The sequence below is a fragment of the Chaetura pelagica genome, unplaced genomic scaffold, assembly GCF_000747805.2.
Source record: "Chaetura pelagica isolate M959 unplaced genomic scaffold, ChaPel_1.0 scaffold542, whole genome shotgun sequence".
Classification (NCBI taxonomy): Eukaryota; Metazoa; Chordata; class Aves; order Apodiformes; family Apodidae; genus Chaetura; species Chaetura pelagica.
The window spans coordinates 156,776-175,900 of NW_009952493.1; the positions used below are offsets into that span (position 1 = coordinate 156,776).

General features: G+C 50.8%; 1 protein-coding gene across 1 annotated transcript in view; it reads right to left on the bottom strand.

Moving 5' to 3' along the window:
- WNT3 (wingless-type MMTV integration site family, member 3) overlaps positions 1-19,125 on the bottom strand; it is a 47,244-nt gene that overhangs the window by 13,509 nt on the left and 14,610 nt on the right. The window contains exon 2 of the mRNA XM_010008872.1: positions 107-348. Coding sequence (XP_010007174.1) covers positions 107-348 — 242 coding nt within the window. The remainder of the gene's footprint in view (positions 1-106; positions 349-19,125) is intronic.

A 19,125-nucleotide genomic window follows, 5' to 3' on the forward strand; every position in this document is an offset into this window, starting at 1 on the left:
TCCTAGTAGGACACTGGTGGTACTGGGTCCACAAGCCGAGATGCGACAGCTCTACCCGCCCTGGAAAACTGCTTCCCCCCACAAGCCCCAGGGCTGCCCAGTTTACCTTTGTCCAGGACGGGCCCGAAGATGGCCAGGCTGTCGTGGATGGTGGTGCAGTTCCAGCGGCGGCCCCGGAACTGGTGCTGACACTCCTGGATGCCCAACTTCACCCCCTCGGCCACGCTGGGCATGATCTCGATGTAGTTGCGGCAGAAGCGGAGCTGCTTGGGGACCAGGCCAGGGATGGAGCCGCAGAGGATGGGCTGGGAGCCCAGGGAGCTGTACTGCTGCCCCAGCGCCAGGGACCTGCGGGGACAGGGCACAGCGTCAGCGCTGGGGCCACAGCTGCACTCGTGGTCCTGGTCTCATCCCGGGGAGAGCAAGGTGAGCCAACAGTTGAGGGAGACAAAGTACTGAGAAAGAGAAATTTCACAGGAAAACTAGAGACTTCCCGGGGGATAGCACCAACGTGGGAAGGGCTTTCACACCTGGAGACATCCGTGTCCTTTCTAGGCACAGAAGGAGGGACTCAGCTCCCTGCACAGAGGCACCTGCAGCCATGAAATGTACCCCCAAGTATCTGAGATGTACCTGTGGGGCCGGTGGGCCTGATAAGGGACCTGCAAGGAGTTGGATCTGGGACAGCAACAGCTGGAGCCTGGGAAAACCTGGGATGTCTCACCTGTCAGGAGACACTGACCTGAGAGCACCTCGATTGTGGCCAAGGTGGAAAGTGCCCTGTCCAATGCCAAGTTCAGCAGCAGAGGGGTCACCATGTGCTGGAGAGGGACTACTCTGGGACCAGACATCTGAATGCCACGTGTCCCAGGCTGCCTTGACACCAGGGCAGGTGGTCCCAGCAGAAGCTGAAGCACCACGGCTCCACCCAGGACACCAGCCTCCAGCTGCCCCCAGCCAGGCACATGTGCTGGCACATGGGGAAGGGGCTGGAGGGAAGATTTGACAGGACCTTTTCTTATAGGTCCAAGGACCTGCCAAGTGCCTAGCATTAAATATGTGGGTCAAATTGCTTATTAGGCCAGAAATTGTTGCTGAAGGGTGAAGACACCTTTGCTCAAAGAAGCACTGAGGTATCAACCACTTCTCCTGGTTTTGTTGTGGTTTCCCCTAACCCATCTGCCCACCCCTGAACTTTTCATGGGAGCTAATAAGTAATTGTATAGTTACTAGTTAATTCAGGTTCAAAAAGACCTCAGGAGGTCTTCAGTTCAACCTCCTGCTCAGACCAGGGCCAGTTTCCAGGTTAGATAAGGATTCTCAGGCCTTGTCCTTCTAGAATTTGGAAGCCTCACTTTATGACACCTGTGGTTGATGTTCTGAACTGCCTGTCCAGCCTGGGATCTCAGGCTGGATGCTGAGCTGACACCAGTTGGATGAATCAATTGCACTCTAATGATGTTCAGATGTGAAGAGAATCCCATGGAACCTGCTCAGGAAAGATGTCTCTGCTGAAGACACTAATCCAGAAGACCTGAATTCCATCCTGCTTGGAAAGAGATGCTGCAATCCCTGCCCATTGTTGTCTTCTGCCAGAAATCCCTGCCTGACCATCTCTCAGGCCTGTTTCTTCTGCACTTCTCTGCCCACCTGCTCAGTGGTGGGACAGTTGTCCAAGCCCTCAGTGCTGTAGCAGTCCATGTGATGTTTTGACTCCATCTGCCACACCCTTGGATGAGACACACAGGAAAGGGGCAACAAGACATGTTTGGGGGGCACCACAGGGCACTAGGAGTGAGTCTGAGAGCCCCTTTATGCATCCAGCTCCCACCAGACCAAACCCAATGGGAGAGCTCAGCACTGCAGGGAAGACTGTGCAGCTCCAAGAAACACTTTTGGACAACCTTAGCTTCATTCTCCATCCAGCAAGGCCAGGGAGGCAGGGAAAAGGCAGGAGAGCATGGTGTGCTTCTCCAGGCACCCAGACTCTGGTCTCAGGGGGGTGCATTGTGAGATCGTGGAATCATACATTCTAAGAATCTAGATCCCTGCCTGGGCAGGGACATCTCCCACCAGCCCAGGCTGCTCCAAGCCCCATCCAACCTGCCCTTCAACACTGCCACGGATGGGGCAGTTGCAGCTTCCCTGGGCAACCTGGGCCAGGCTCTCACCACCCTCACAGCAAAGAATTTCCTCCTCATGTCTCACCTCAATCTCCCTCTTCCAGTTCCAATCCATCCCCCTCATCCCATCCCTCCCTGCCCTTGTCCCAAGCCCCTCCCCAGCTTTCCTGGAGCCCCTTCAGGCACTGGAAGCTGCTCTAAGGTCTCCCTGGAACCTTCTCTTCTCCAGGCTGAACACCCCAACTCTCCCAGCCTGTCCCCAGAGCAGAGCTGCTCCAGCCCTTGGATCATCTCCGTGGCCTCCTCTGGACTCACTCCACATTCTCTGTGTCCTTCTCATGTTTGGGAACCCAGAGGTGTTCCCAGCCCTGCAGGGGGGTCTTACCAGAGCAGAGCAGAGGGGACAATCCCCTCCCTGGCCCTGCTGCTCACGCTGCTGGTGGCACAGCCCAGGACACGGGTGGGTTCTGGGCTCCAGCACACGGTGCTGGGCCATGTTGAGCTTCTCCTCCACCATCGCCCCCAAGTCCTTCTCCTCCAGACTGTTTCTGATCCATTCTCCCCACAGCTTCTCTAGTCTGGATGGATCCCTCCCCTCTAGTGTGTCACCTCACCACCTAGTCTGGTGTCATCAGCAAACATGCTGAGGGTGCATCAATCCCACTGTCCATGTCACTGGCAAACATGTTAGAAAGCACCAGTTCCAGCACCGACCCCTGCAGAACATCATTGGTCACTGGTCTCCATCTGGACATGGAGCAGTTGAGCCCAACTCTTTTGAGTGTGATGCCTTCTGGGTTTGCACAGAGGTGGAGGTGTAGGTGACATTTGGTGTCAGGACTCAGGAGGCTGTTCCTGTAGCAGCAGCTTCTCACAGCAGTGGTGCAGGATTGGCCTGATGTGCTGCCTGTGAGCTCCACTCCATGTCTCACATGCAGGTTAATTCTGTTGTAGGTCACCAGAAAGCAGCAGTTGCCTCCAGGGTGGAAGAGCTGGGACTTGCTACGACATCCTGGGGAACTCCTGGGAGAACCCATCCTCCCTTTCAGCCACAGACCTGGTCAAATCTCTTCTTTAAACTCCTGATCCATCTCACAACAGAATTCTCCACCTGCGAAGCCCAGCAGGAGATGTGCAGTCAGTGTTGGTCCATCTGTTTTGACGTGGGAGTTGAGATCTGCTCTGTGAGAGAGGCCACTGAGGAGGGTGGAAGTGGCTCTTGGTTGCACATGGTCACACACCCAGCTGGTGGAGTTGCCCAGGGAAGCTGTGGCTGCCCCATCCCTGGGGGTCTGGAAGGGCAGGTTGGATGGGGCTTGGAGCAGCCTGGGCTGATGGGAGGTGTCCCTGCCCGTGCAGGGGGTTGGATCTAGATGATCTTTAAAGGTCCCTTCAACAAAACCAGTCTGTGATTTGATCACTCTCCTAGTGCCAGGGTCCTTCCTTGCTCCCTCAGCCCATGTTTCTGCACCTCCCAGAGGGAAGCAGCTGTTTCATGGTCCTGCTCTGCTGCCCCAGCTGCAGAAGGTGACAGACATTTTCAACTCACAACCCAGACATTTCACATGCTCAGGGGCAGGAGCTACAGAGGCCAGGCTTGGCTGGGAAACTGTCCTTTACAGCTGCAGGTACTAGTGTGAAGGGGCAGATGTGCACGTGACCATGGTCTCGTGCATGTGTGTGTGTGCAGGTAACGTGTGGGGAATCCCTTTTATCCTTCTCTGCTTAATCCCTTCAATGTCTCAGGAGTCTGGGCACTGTCTGTCACCCATGGGAGGTGCTGGATGCAGCAGAGCTGGGGATCCAGCAGTCCCACATTGATGTTCTGTGGTTTCCATTGGTCTGGGACAACCTTTGAAGCCCTGGGAGAAAATGGTCGTGCAGGTCCTCTTCTGCAACCACCAGTGGGTGCACCCTCAGCAAGCTGAGTCATGTCTTCACCTCCATAGAACTGGTTTGGGTTGGAAGGACCTAGATCATCCAGTACCACCCCCCTGCATTCCAGTATCATGGCCCTCCTTTCAACATCATCCTTCCTACAGAGGTGACCTCAAACTCATCTTGTTCTGCTTGGGCTACTGCTTGGAGAGACACATGATATTAAGAGAAATTAGACATAGTCATATTTGGAAGAAGCAGGATTTGGCCAGATTAGAACTGTGCCAAAATAGATGAATAAGAGTTTTTAGGATGAACACTGAGAAAGGTTTCCTGATGGTGAGGGGAAAGGCTGCTGGGACATTTCTTCTGTCCCCTCTGCAGGAGACTGGAAGCTGCTCGGGGCACTGACCACAGGGAACTCATCCCACCTGGGTTTTACCAGCCAGTGACAAACCGTGGCGAGTGGCTTCTCCTGGAGGAGGAGAACATTATAGAGACTTGGCTGGGGGTGATGAGCTGAGCTGCTGCCTGGGGACAAAACAGCTCCTTGGAAAGAGGTTTGTCCCCCCAGTGCTGTGAGTGCTGGGGACAGTGAGGGCTGACCCAAAGGTTTTCCTCACACTTGGGTCACGTTCTGGTTTCATGATGAAGAAAAAAGGAAAGTGAAGTGTGAGGAGGGGACCAGCTTCCTGGGGCACAGCCTGGTGTGGTCACCTCTTCCTCTTTCTGCTGCAATCCCATAAACCTGTTTCCATCTTTTGTGGGTCCCAAGAGCCCAGCTGGATTGGACAGAAACCTGCAAAATGGTGACATTTGTGTGAGGGGTGCATTCCAAAAAGCTTCAAAGCAGCATCGGTGCCTCCTGCCACTGCCTGAGCTCAGGCATTTTCACTTGAAATGCCGGGAAAAACATCTCTGGGATGTGCTGCTGAGGGAATGTTTTCCATCTCTAAACTGGAAAGTGGATGAATCTGAAGAGCAATTCTTCTTTTTTCCCCACTATCCCAAGGCCACCAGCAGCCCCTGACAGGAGAGCAGGCACAGCCCGGGCTGCAGAGCTGAGTGTCTGTCAGGGTCCTATGCCACGGAAACGGAGCCTCTCCAGCCTGCAGCTCTGCCTTGCCTCTCCTGAGGGATCTCCCATGGAAAAGCAGAAGTGCTGTGAGGATGCTCCACTCCACTGTGCCCTTCACCTTGACAAAATTGTTAGAAAGAGCTTATGTGTTCAGCCCTGGAGCCCCCAGCACTCCTGGAGATCCAAGAGTTCTGTGAACACTGGGCAGAGGATGCTGGTGGTGCTGACTCCAGGGATGGAGGGAGGTCACAAGTGCTGTGCCAATGGGATATGTAGGTTAGGAAGCACCAAGTCCTCACAGACAGATTTCCTGTGTCTCCCTCCTGCCCATCAGCCAGAGCAGACCTGAGCAGGGAGCCACCCCTGCAGGGTGGGTGCTGAGGAGCCGTGGCACCTTCCCCCTGCATCTCAGCATCAACTAAATAACTACTTTTCCTAAATACCATGAGAGCAACAGCCAGAAACACTTCTTGAGGGCTCCAGGGACCTGGTAGAAATGATGTCTGAAAAATACTGAAATACTGATACTTCCTTCTAGAGCAACTCAGATCACTTGCAGCATAATGTTAGAAGGCCAAGTCATCCTGCTTGTGCCCTCCAATGTCTTCTTAATGTTCCTTATTGATCTCCACAATTCCTATAACGTGCTGGGAAAACCATGAACCAGCAGGACAAAACCAGCTCATGGATCAGGCCTTGCTTGCCACCTGTTGGCTTGGAGAAAACCTTTCTCTGCTTGGATGTTTTTTCATTGTACTATTTTTAGACATATCTGGCATTTTCCAGTTCTGGGCCATGTTCTGCTTAAACTGGACAATGGCCCAGGCTGGCATCCCACTGTCATAACAAGTGGCAGATGTTAATTTTAAGCTCAGGGATCATGAATCTCAGCCCAGCTCTGACTGACGTGTCCTGTCCTGAATCTGTCCTGCTGTCTCACCTCTCAGGCAGTGCTCCCACCTTCAAGGGGTGTTTTATATGCTCTACTATTAATGTCTTTTAATTATTACAATTTGCTGACTACAGCCCTTTGTGAACAGGGTAAGACACAAATTCTTGGGTTTGCCTGAAGATCAAGAGTGGCAAGAGGGAAAGTTTAGCAAGTCAAAGCCTGCAATATATCTGCACACAGGAGCTGGAGGCAGGCCAGGTCTGGGCTGAATCTGGAGCTCAGACAAGAAGGTGACAGAATTCAAATAGGGAACATCTCACTTCACTGGAGGAACTGGGAAGCTTTAATCAATCCCATCCTTTTGCTCATAAATCACCTACTGTTTTCTCTCTTCTGTCCTGATTTTGGAGCTGCTCACTAGAGAGGGCACCTGTGTCCCTGGTTTGAGGTGTCACCATTATTAGCACAGACTCTCCATCAAACTTTGCAGTCGTCGTCAGGTTCTGCAAAAACAAAAGGAACTTTTTTTCCCTCTCTTTTTTAAAAGAGGTTCAACTGCCTGAGCATTGGGGGCTGATCCCCCAGACAAGGGCGAGTCCCAAGGCCCTGAGTGGTGCAGGGTCTTGCTGTATTTCTGCCCTGGAAAGTCTCTGTAGAATTTACACACCAGTGTGATGTGACCTCTTGAACAAGACAGCTTTGTTCCTACTTGGTGTGTTTTAAATTTACCTCATTATATCATGCATTTGAATTGCATGATCTGCACAAAATTCAGCAGCCTGCAAGGCCAGGTTCTGTTCAATTAAGATTCTCCCTTAATTTAGTCCCACCTAAAGGCTGAAAACCTTTCCAAAACCTTCACAAAGTCAAGAGTTCACCTGGTAATCACTCCCAAACCTGTGGCTGCTTAAAAATAGGTGAAGCATCTGTCTGAGAGTTCTCCCAGAGGGACAGCTCAGGGTCTTTCAATCCCTCCAGGTTCTGGATTATTTTTATTTGTTGTCCACTCTACTCAGTGGTGCCTCCTCTGTGAGTTGTGTCCTACCTACTGCTGCAACCTCTGCTAGGAGTGCTTACTCCGTCCTCCAAGCACTGCAGGAAGAGAGATGTTCCCCGTGGTGGGGTAGTGCCCCACGGGGGGATCCTTCAAAGCCTGGGGGTGCCCAGCTCCAGTTGCCCAGGTGCTTGTAGCACCAGCTGGTCAGAAATAGGGCAACCTGCTCCATTCACAGAGAAATGTTGATTATTTCCAGAAGAAGACAAGGAGAAAGCACTTAATAAAATGAGGCTCAAACCAGGAGGGTTGGACAGCAGGTACCTGCTTGTCATCCTGGCTGAAGGGAGCTGTGCCATTGATGCATGTGATTTTACTGTGGGATGTCAGTGCTGACTGTTCAGGTATTGCTAATAATGAATGGTACAAAGAAATGCTGAAGAGGAGGGTGCCTGAGGAATTGCAGGCAGGAGCCAGTGCTGTTGTATTTTAGTTTCCAGTCAACACTGATGTTGAGGTAGCTGAGGGGACCTCATCAGTCTCTGCAACTGCCTGAAAGGTCATTGTAGAGTGAAGGGAAAAACAGAAAAGGAAAAAGCCAGGATGAGGCTTAAGGAAGCATCAAGAGGAGTTTTGGAAGTTGGTAGCTGGGGAGGAGCTTTCCCTGCTCAGTGCAGGTGTCCTGGTTTGAGCCCCTGGGAGTGTTTGTACTCAGGGGAACATCATTTCATGTTTTCCTCATTTTGTGATTTCAACCACTTAAAAAAATTCCTAAGGGTGCCCAGAGCATCCTGCTTAAAGAGAACCATCCTCTTTGTGTCTGGTCTTTTTCTCCACTCCACAGAAAAAAAATCTCTGCTGTTGGTAGGATGTGGTTCCCTCATTCTCTTTATAAACTGCATCCAGATTCTGCAGGTTTAATGGAGCTCAGGGGAGCAGGGGAGATGGATCACTCTAACCCCAAACATCTGCCCAGGACTTTCAGAGTGAGATGGTTTCTCAGCTGGAAGCAGATGTTCCACAGGGGTGGAACAGGGCTGATGTGGTCAATTTTTTCAGTGTCTAAATCCCAAGTGGGTTTTTGTCAATATCTCACTGAGCCACCAAACAATCTGTATTGTATTTGTCATAACAAATGCTTGAATTTTGCAGGTAACGCCTGTTGCTGCCCCCCTGGTAGGAGGGTGCTAATCACCAGACTCTGCCTGCTGGGCTGTTTCTCATGGGCAGTTGCTCTACCAGGCTGGACCTGCACGTGTTGAGCAGCCAGAGGATCCTCTTCCACTGAGCACTTTGGGTTGGGATGAGCACATGGCACATGGAAGATGTCTGCCTGAATCCCCCTGGATCTGGAGAAACTTAAACTGAAATTGAGGAGATTGAGGTGAGACATAAGGAGGAAATTCTTTGGTGTGAGGGTGGTGAGAGCCTGGCCCAGGTTGCCCAGGGAAGCTGTGGCTGCCCCATCCCTGGCAGTGTTGAAGGGCAGGTTGGATGGGGCTTGGAGCAACCTGGGCTGGTGGGAGGTGTCCCTGCCTATGCAGGGTTGGATCTAGATGATCTTTAAGGTCCCTTCCAACCCAAACCAGCCTGGGATTCTGTGATTCTATGCCAAAGGATAAAGTTCTTCAAGAATGCTCTTGCTGGTGGTCACCACCTGGCTGTGATGACCCAGCTCTCTCCTGTGACACTTCACTTTCCACTTGCCATGACCTCTCTTCCCTCCAGAGCCAAGACAGCAGGGAGGATGAACTGAGGTAGGAAGTGACCAACTCTGAAATGAGCCAGAAGCTGGCTACAGGGCACCAGGACCTGCTGGCACTGGTCAGACCTGTGGGCAGCAGCCTGGGCACACTGGCAGAGCAGGAGACCCTTGGTGACATTTCTGTTGACATCTGAGCATCTTCTCCAGACTGCCTTGTAAATGTACAACTGGGCATGTGGCTGGAAGCCTGACCACAGTGTGACCTGTGGCAGCTGGTGGCCCTGGGGAGGCTGCAAGGAACATGCTGGAGCCTGGGGGTCCCAACGCCAACAATGGCATCTCCATGAGAATGCAACTTTGTGCCTTTGACACTCGGCAAAGTTAAATAAGATATCTGAGGGGAAGGAGGACAGGGCCATGTTTATGAAATGGGATTACTCAGCTCCCAGGCCCTGAGGGTTGCCCAGAGATGCCCTTCTGGACAATTAGGGATAGTTTTGTGCTCCTGTTGCCTTCATGGAGTTCTGGCCAAGCGTGTTCTGTCTTATCCAGGGACGAGCACATGATGCTGCAGCCATTACTGCAGAAACTGGAGTGTTTTTGAGCTTCCTGCTTGTTGTAAATAGGGTGTTAAACATGGAAAGGGGACAAAAGAGCACTAGCAGTGAGCTGGGGCACTGGCTTCCACTGACAGTTTGATTAGTCTATTGGAGAGACTTCTGAGAGATTATTTAGTTGCAGTGAGAAGAAGGGGAAGATTAAGACTTTCTATCCAGCAGAAGAGGGCAAGACAATGGCTGGTGAGTGGGAATTCAGACCTGCAAAATGCAAAGGCACCAGTTTCAAAGAAAAAGACAAATGTCCAGCACTTATGGCAGATTCTCTAACATTGTCTTCAAATCCAGCCTGTGCTTTTCTGAAAAGAACTGATTGAGCCAATACAAATTAATTCTTCAACCTCTGGGTAAAAGGGCCCCTGCCTGGTTTGTAAGGAGGATTTTTTTGTTCCCCTGTCCTCTGGGCTTGAAGGGGGAGAGCCCATATAGTCTGAATCTTGCCAGTTTCTGCACAGACCCACAGCAGCTGCACTGACCAAGGAGGAGGATGTGCTGGGGCAGGGTCAGAGGAGCTTGGACTCAGCTGTGTTGTAAGGGTCATCTTCTGGGAAATCAATAGTCCTGATTTCCTCTCTAAACAAAGGTCTCATTGATCAGCACTCAGTGAGATGACACACAGGTGTGTCATCAGGTGACACATGGAGGGGTGGGAGGACTTGCCTGAAACAGATCATCTGAAGTGACATGATGAGAACCACAGGCACACACTGGGGTCCCCAGTGCAGGGGATGGAGGAAGGATCCTGGGTTCCCCAAAGGGGCTGTGCTGAACATCCTTCCAGTGCAATTGCATGAGATGCTAAATTCTTGCCCTTGAGTTCAAAGAGCACTGAAGGAAGTTCTTCTGTCCCCTACAGAATTTTTTGGGTCCTACATCCTCTACGGCACCTGTCATATTACCTTCTGATCCAAACAACATTTGGAAAGAAATTAGCTTTAAACATTTTTCAAGTGCTCTGCCTGCTGCTCACATTGCTGAAGCATCCATGGCCTACAAACACTGCTGGAAACCTGGGAGCCTCTTCCACCACCCCTAGCAGCTGGCCAGTTCCCTCCCCCCCCCCATGCCTGGCAGTGTCTGTCTTCTCAGCACCTTTTTTGTAGCCTCATCTGGGTTTTGAGTCCTGATGGCTCAAGAGCAAACACAAGCTGCTGCAGGGCCCAGAAAGTCCTGCATCTCAACCTGGGCCAGTAGCATCCTCTGCAGTAGCATCTAAGTGTAGTGTCCCTGCACCAAACCTGGATCACCTTACTGAGCTCCACAAGCTTCCTAAGGACCCTTTGCCTCTCTCACCCTCACCAGAGATAATTTTCTCTGGAGACATCACCCTGGTGACATTTCCAAACTACACGTGTTTCACCAGCATGGATCTTGCCCTGCATACCCTTTTGCACAACTGATCTCAATGTTTTCCCTGGTGAGCAAAGCTCTTTGAACAGGAAATTAATGTCTCTTGGCTCAGGACTTTGTCTCCTCTTGGCTCATGTGGACCATTGTGGAGCATGGATCCAGGAGTACAGTGGCTGTGAGATGCCTTGGCCTTCAGAAGAGTAGCCCAGGCATCTGTAAGTGCTTGAACAACATCTCATCACTGACGTTGGTGTAGATCTGGGGAAGATCCACAGGTTCTTGTGGATATCTTGTGGATATCCTGTCAGAGAAGCAGACATTGATTTCTCATAGGGAGATGAAGAGCACTGGGCACCATGACTGAGAAGAGACTATGGCAAAATTATGTCCTGGACAGGAATTCCTGCACCTTGTACTAAATTCCTGTTGCATTTTTTTTGGAGGGAGGAGTGTCCTAAGTTAAAAAACCATAATTTCTGATCGTCAGAAGTGTTCCTCATTGGACGACACAAACACTTGAGTCATCCAGAAATACTTGTAGCCAACATCCTGCCTGTGTTTCAAAAGAGCTTCTGTTGCTTCTTGCAGGGCCCTGGCACCAAGAAGCAGGAGACATGGTCTAGATGTGATTGGAAATCTAAGATGACCCTCAAAGTGCTGATAGTTGAAGAAATAATGAAATTCAGAAGCTTGTGTCACACACAGAAAGAAGAGACAGAAGGAAGGTCAAGATAATGGCTGGATGGTAAGTGGCTTGTGCCCAGAAGTTTCCATCACCCAGCAGAATGAGGAGACAACACAGCTCCCTCACTGCCAGCAGCTCCTGCAGGCAGAATTAATGTGTCGCTGGACATCACAGTGTGATGAGAGAAGAGGATTGGGAGTGAACTGGCAAAAGGAAGAAACACCAAAGATGGAAGAAGATGGTTATAAAACCACTCAGGAGAATTAATACTAATTTCTCTGTGACAACGAGATGTTGTTAGGCTGTACCTGTGTGCAATGTGGGATCAGCACATTATAATTGCATTTGGTAAATGGTTTAAAATCACCTCTAGAGACAAATCATAGAATCATAGAATCCCAGACTGGTTTGGGTTGGAAGGACCTCAAAGATCATCCAGTCCCACCCTTGCATGGGCAGGGACACCTCCCACCAGCCCAGGTTGCTCCAAGCCCCATCCAACCTGCCCTTCAACACTGCCAGGGATGGGGCAGCCACAGCTTCCCTGGGCAACCTGGGCCAGGCTCTCACCACCCTCACAGGGAAGAGCTTTTTCCGCATGTCCAACCTGAATCTCCCCTCTTTAAGCTTCAAACAATTGCCCCTTGTGCTCTCACTACACACCTGTGCAAAAAGCCCCACCCCAGCTTTCTTGTAGGTCCCTTCAGATATTGGAAAATTGCTATAAGGTCACCAAGGAGCCTCCTGCTCTCTAGGCTGAACAGATATTAAAGCATTCAGAAAATCCAGAATTGACAGATTGGAAGAAACAATTGGAACATGTGGCTTGACTGTTAGAATGCAATTTTAGAACTTCCTATAATGCCCTCAGCTTGGAGTAAGTGATGTGGGTTTGGTTAAAACACCAAATAGGAATATTCCTCATATTAAAAGGTGGTGCAGTATAACCTGACTTGGAGCAAGACAACCAGCAACACTACATCAGATTAGGCAAGCCAAATTTCGTAAACCTCCAAGGGTAAAGATCACCCACCTGCCCAGGACTCTGTCCCAGGGCTGTGCCACCTCCTTGAGAAAACAGTGTTTCCTTGTGGCCAACCTGAATCTCTGAATAGGTGCAAATTTTGTGCCTTTCCTTGTCTCCTACTAATTGCCAAGTATTGAATATAATCCATTCAAGGACATCTCAGATGTCCTTCTGTTTATGCTTCTCATGTTCCTAAGGATTTTGAATGGGCACCATTACAGATTTTTCCAGGTAAACAGTCATTTCTCTTTGGGACTTTGAGGTTTGTCACGTTTCGGCTGGTCATGAACAACCCCCTCTTAGATGCAGCTGGTTCTGTCTTATCCCATGTGGTGCTCTGAAATAAGATGGCCTCTGCATCGTGCAAATACAGGAAAAACCTATCACACCAACAGCAGCAGCTTCAGCAGTTATCACAGAATCACAGAATGTCAGGAGTTGGAAGGGACCCCCAACATCCAGTCCAACCCCCCTGCCAGAGCAGGACCCAAACCAGGGCAGGTCACTCAGAAAGGCATCCAGACAGGGCTGGAAAGTCTCCAGAGAAGGAGACTCCACAGCCTCTCTGGGCAGCTTGTCCCAGGGCTCTGTCACCCTCACAGTAGAGAAGTTCTTCCTCATGTTGAGGTGGAACTTCCTGGGCTCCAGTTGGAATCCATTGCCCCTTATCCTGTCACAGGGCACAAGTGACAAGAGCTTGTCCTGCCTTCTTGAGGCCCTCATGTATTTATAGACATTAATTAGATCCCCTCTCAGCATTCTCCTCTCCAGACTGAACAGCCCCAGGTCTCTCAGCCTTTCCTCATCAGACAGATGTTCCAGTCCCTTCATCATCCTCGTAGCCTCCCTTGGACTCTCTCCAGTAGATCTCTGTCCCTCTGGAACTGGGGAGCCCAGAACTGGACACAACACTGCAAGGGAGGTCTCACCAGGGCTGAGTAGAGGGGCAGGAAAACCTCCCTGGATCTGCTGGACACACTCCTCCTGATGCATCCAAAGATACCATTGGCCTTCTTGGCCACCAGGGCACATTGTTGTCCCATGGAGAGCTTGTTGTCCCCAAGGTCCTTCTCCACAGAGCTGCTCTCTAGCAGATCAGCTCCTAACCTGTCCTGGTGCATTTTATGTTCCTCCCCAGGTGCAGGACTCTGCACTTACTGTCATTGAACCTCATGAGGTTCCCCTTTGCCCAGCTATCCAGCCTGTCCAGATCTCCCTGCATGGCTGCTCAGCCTTCAGGTGCATCAGCCAATCCTCCCAGCTTGGTGTCATCAGCAAATTGCTGAGAAGACACTGCCCCCTCATCAAGGTTGTTGATTATGACGTTGAATGAGACTGGACCCAGCACTGATCCCTGAGGGCTCCACTGGTCTCACGTCTCCAGCTGGACCATTGTCCACCACTCTGGGCTCTATTGTGTAGCCAGTTCTTCATCCATCTCACTGTCCATTCTTGTATCCCACGTATCCTGAGCTTGGTCACAAGGATGTTCTGGGGGACAGTGCCCAAAGCCTTGCTAAGGTCAAGGTAGACACACCCACTCTTCTCCCTGCATCTATCCAGTCACACCATCATAGAAGACTGTCAGATTAGTCAAACATGAGCTCCCCTTGGTGAGTCCATTCTGGCTTCTCCTGAGAACCTTCTTCTCTTCCACATGCTTAGAGATGACCTCCAGAATGAGCTGCTCCATCATTTTTCCAGAGGTGGAGGTGAGGCTGACTGGCCTGTAGTTTTCTGGATCTTCCTTCTTGCCCTGTTTGAAGACTGGAGTGACACTGGCCTCCTCCAGCCCTCAGGCACATCTCCTGGTGGCCAGGATCTGTCAAAAATGATGGAGTGGTTGAACACCACCAACCAGCTCTCTCAGCACTCAGGTACATCCCATCAGGGCTCATGGATCTGTGTATATTCTGATCTCTAACCCAATCCTCACTGACCAGTGGAGAGTCCTCCTTTCTCCAGGCCTTCTCACTTGCATGGTCTGGGATTCATGAGGGCTGGTCTTAGGAAAGGCTGAAGCAAAGAAGGTTCTCACCAACTCTGCCTTCTCTGCATCCTCTGGTACCAGGGCTCCCACCTCCCTCAGCACTGGACCCACATTTTCCCTCCTCTTCCTTTCTCCACTGATGGATTTGAATGAGCCCTTCTTGTTCTCTTTTACTTCCTTTTCCAGTTAAAGTTCTCAGAGGGCTTTGGCCTTTCTTGTTGCCTTCCTACATACCCTGACAACATCCCTGTAGTTCTCCCAAGTGACAAGTCCCTTCTTCCACAGACTGTGAACTTCTTTCTTCCACATGACTTTTTTCAGGAGTTCCTTGCTCACCCATGCAGGTCTCCTTCCTCCTCTACTTGATTTTTTACTCAAAGGAATGCACCTATCTTGAGCTTGGCAGAAGGGATGTTGAATATTAACCGGCTCTCTTGGCCCTCCCCACCCTCTAGAGTCTAAGCCCATGGGATTCCTGCAAGTAGATCTTGGAAGAGTCCAAAGTTAGCCCTCCAGAAGTCCAGGTTTGAAATCCTACTTGTTGCCCTGCTTCTTCCTTGCAAAATACTGAACTCCACCATGTCACAGTTACTGTCACCAAGGCTGTTCCCAACCTTAATGTCAACAACTAGACTTTCTTTATTTGTTAATACAAAGTCCAGCAGTGCACCTCTCCTCATTGGTCCCTCCACTGCCTGCATTAGGAAGTTATCATTGATGATCTGCACGAGCCTTTTGGACGGAACCTGCTTTGCTGTGTGGGCTTTCCAACAAATATATTAGGATGGTTGAAGTCACCCATCAGCACGAAGGCATGTGATCTAGCTACTTCCAGCTGTCTGTAGAAGGCTTCATGGACATCTTCCTGGTCTGGTGGTCTGTGGAAGACACCCACAACAGTTTCACCCATCTTTGTGTGCCCCTTGATTCTTACCCAGAAGCTTTCAACATGTTCTTCCTTCCCCCTGGGTACAGCTCAATGCATTCCAGCTGCTCTCACACGTGAAGAGCAACTCTACCACCTCACCTTGCTGGCCTGTCTGTCCTAAAGAGTACATAGCTCTCCATGACAACCTTCCAGTCATGTGAGCTATCCCACCATGTCTCAGTAATTGCAATTATGGGAAATGAGACCTTCAGCTGTAGAAAGCTGTGGAGAAAATCCTCTTGGAAACCCTGTCCAGTCACGTCAAGGACAGGAGTGTGATTGGGAATGGATTTATCAGAAGCAATTTGTCCTGACCAATCAGACAGCTTTTTGTGATGAAGTGTCTGGCTCTGTGGTGGGGAGGAGCAGGGGATGTTTTTTACTTCAGCCTCAGCAAGAACTTTGAGATCATTTTCTGTAACATCTCTGTGGAAAAAATGGATTAAATATGTTCCAGACAGAGGGACTGAAAAGTGGGTGGACCTCTAGGCTGAAAGGCCACTGGTCAGTGGCTCAAAGACTATCTGGCAGCTGGTTTTGATAGGCTCCAGCCTATCAAGAATGTTTTCAATAGAGTGAGAAATGTGTTGATGGGAACCTCCTAAACCTCAATATCAACAAATGCAAAGTCCTGCTCTGGGTTGGGACAGTCCCACAGAACAGGACAATTTGGGGACTAACTCAGTGGAAAACAGTGGCTAGAGGATCCTGGTGGGCAACAGCTCGAACAGGAGTCTGTGTCCATGCAGGAGAGAAGGTCAATGGCATCCTGGGGCTGCATTAGCAAGACAGTGACTAGAACATGGAGTGATGTGATTTGTCCCCTCTACTCAGCATTTGTGAGATAATGTGTGGAATCCCATGTCCAGTTTGGGGGTCCCTAGGACAGGCAAGACATGGACATCTGGGAGTGCAGTGGAGACCTCCACAGTTGCCAGGGGGCTACCCTGAGTGCTCTGGGGAGACCTTAGAGCACCTTCTAGTTCTTGAAGATGCTACAAGAAAGGTGGGGAGGGACTTTTTACAAGGGAATGAAGTGATAAAACAAGGGGTAATGGCAGAGGTGAGATGTGAGGAGGAAATTCTTTAGTTTGAGGGTGGTGAGACCCTGGCCCAGACTGCCCAGGGAAGCTGTGGCTGCCCCATCCCTGGCAGTGTTGAAGGGCAGGTTGGATGGGGCTTGGAGCAGCCTGGGCTGCTGGGAGGTGTCCCTGCCCATGCAGGGGGTGGGACTGGATGGTCTGTAAGGTCCCTTCCAGTTCAAACCACTCAGTGATTCTATGACTGTCCAGTCAGCAAGCAGGGAGTGGGGTCAGATCTGAGCTGTTCACCTGCTCTGAGGCTAGTTCCCTCTAATGTTCAAAGCCCTTTGCTCAAGGAGGTGCCACCACAAAGGGCTTCATAACAGAGTGAGCAGATCCCTCTAGGTTGCTGCCTACAACCACCTATAATGGGGTGGAGGCCCCATCCCTGGAAAGATTCAAGGCCAGGCTTGAGGAGGTTCTGAGCAACCTGATCTGTTTAAAAAGGTCCCTGTGCACTGCAGGAGAGGCTGAACCAGAAGACCTTTAAAGGTCCTTTCCAACCCCACACATCCTGTGATTCTCTGCTTCTGTACCACCACTTCCCCTTGTCTGAGCACAGTGCTGAGCAAACAAACCTGCTGTTGCATCCCCTCCTTCAGCTCCCTGCCCTGGATTAGTGTTGCTGCAGCAACAGCACTTTTGTCAGCCGAGCCCATGCGGGAGAGCTGCTCCAGTTTGGGTGACTCAGGGCTCTGTCATGGCCTGGAAAGTGATTTGGCATCTGCCTGCACCCCTTTGTCCTGGCACTGCACGTGGTTGGGCTGGGGAGTTCTTTGCCAGCAACTGCTGGAGGGCTGGGGGACCGGGGGGCAGGGCTGGGAGCTGGGGCTGCTTCTCTTGCAGCCTGAATAAAGTGGGCCCAGGGGCTGCCCCTTTGTTCCCTGGGCCAGAGAGAAATGTTGTGCTCAGCAGTGTCTGGGCAGGGCAACGTCTCTGTCCCTTTAGAAAACACAGTCACCCCATTTGCCGTGGGAGAGAAGCCGCTCGTTCTGCAGGGCTCTGATAATATGATTTGACCTGGAATTTACATAAATGCATATGATCTGCATAGGGAAATGGAGGTTTCCAGGCTCCGACTGCAATAAACACAGTGAGATTTTTCAGCACTGTGAAAACCTTTCTTCCAAAGAAAGACCCTGAAATTCGTTTGCAGACCTGCTTGCTCCAGCAAGGCCACCACATTTGTTGGTGCTGCTGTCCCCTCACTGCCTGTCCTGCCTGTGAGGAGCTCCCAGGAGGGGACAACCCACCACACAGATTGTGCTTCCTTTCCTGCTTCTTCCCCCTGGCTTCTTCCCCCTACCAGGGAGGAGGAGGTGATGGGACACTCAATCCAGAATGGATCATCCAGAAATAGAGGGAAGGAAGAGACCTCTCCAGGGATGCTGGTCATCTCCTGCTGGTCAGCCAAGGCTTTCCAAATGCCTCCAGTCTGGGCTGCTGCTTTGGAGAGGTCTTGGTGGGTCTAACCTCCCTGAGTGGTTAGTGCCAACTGTCTGGAATTCACTCAGTGTGAGCCACCAGCTTTGGCATTGAAAGGCATCTGCCCAATGCTCAGATACTACAGGAACATCCAGATGTGCACCGTGGATGCGAATGACTACCCCAGACAGCTGGCCCGTAATTTGGGGTGTGATCTAAGTTGGATCCCCGGGCTGCCTCTCCCTGGGGACACCTTCACTGTGTCCTGGAGATAACAGAGAAGATAACAGAGGTGACTCTTGCTCCTATAAACAGCTTGAGGTTACCCCAAGGAGTATGTGCTCTGGCCTAGGAGGTGACCATGGGTGCCATGGTCTTGCACTGAGCTGGACTCTGCCCACCTGGGGCAGTATAGCTGAGACTAAGGAGCCCTCTCACCTGGGTGAACTGGATCCTAAAGTGGTTTGTCAGTTACAACATGGAAAAACCAAATTGAATCTTCTGGAAACCAGATCTAGAATTTGTCTTGGTGTTGGATAGTGGTGAAAAACTCTCTGCTGCTATTGTCATGGACAGCCCAGCAGCACCCAGAGCAGAGGGGTGCTGAGCTCTAGGAAGACATGAAGCACAAACTGTCATGAATGTTGCAGAAAAGGTTGAACCAGTTGATACACTGGGTCTGCTCCAAAGGCCAAGGCAGCCAATGCTCTGCCTTCTTCACAGGCAATCTCAGCTAAGAAGGAAAACACCATGAGAAAGAAGGCAAGGGGAAAAGATGGCTTTGCCCAGTATGCAGGTTCCAGCAGTGATGGGAAGTGGGATTTCCTGAGTTGGAGGATACATCTGGGCTATCATTCTCAAGGTCTACCAGTAGACCCATTCTCATTAATTGTCTCCAAGGTACATCACATCCCATGGTGTATGCAGCCTTCCTGGGAACAAGTTCCACAACCTAATTATACATATCTCAATTAATTTCAAATCCAAGGGCAAATAAATTCACTGGGGAACAGCAAAAAGCCTTGAAACTGTCCCTTGAAACTGTCCAGACAGGACCAGATGTGAGAAATGGACATCACAGACCTCCAGAAGAAAAAGAGATATTAGCAGGTCATGGAGGGGTTTGAGCCACCTGAGGTTGGTATCAAAGCTCAGGTCCTCTGGGCACCTTGACCACCTGTGCTAGATTGGACATTCAAAGGGAGGGTCCCCTCTATGCAACTTGAATCTGATGCTATGTGGAGTAAGTGATGGGACTTGAATGGGAAACCCTGATGACCCAGGAGTCCTGGAAATGATCACAGACTGTCAGAAATTTTGGAGCAGCACCAGGACAGGTGACTCCTGCTGA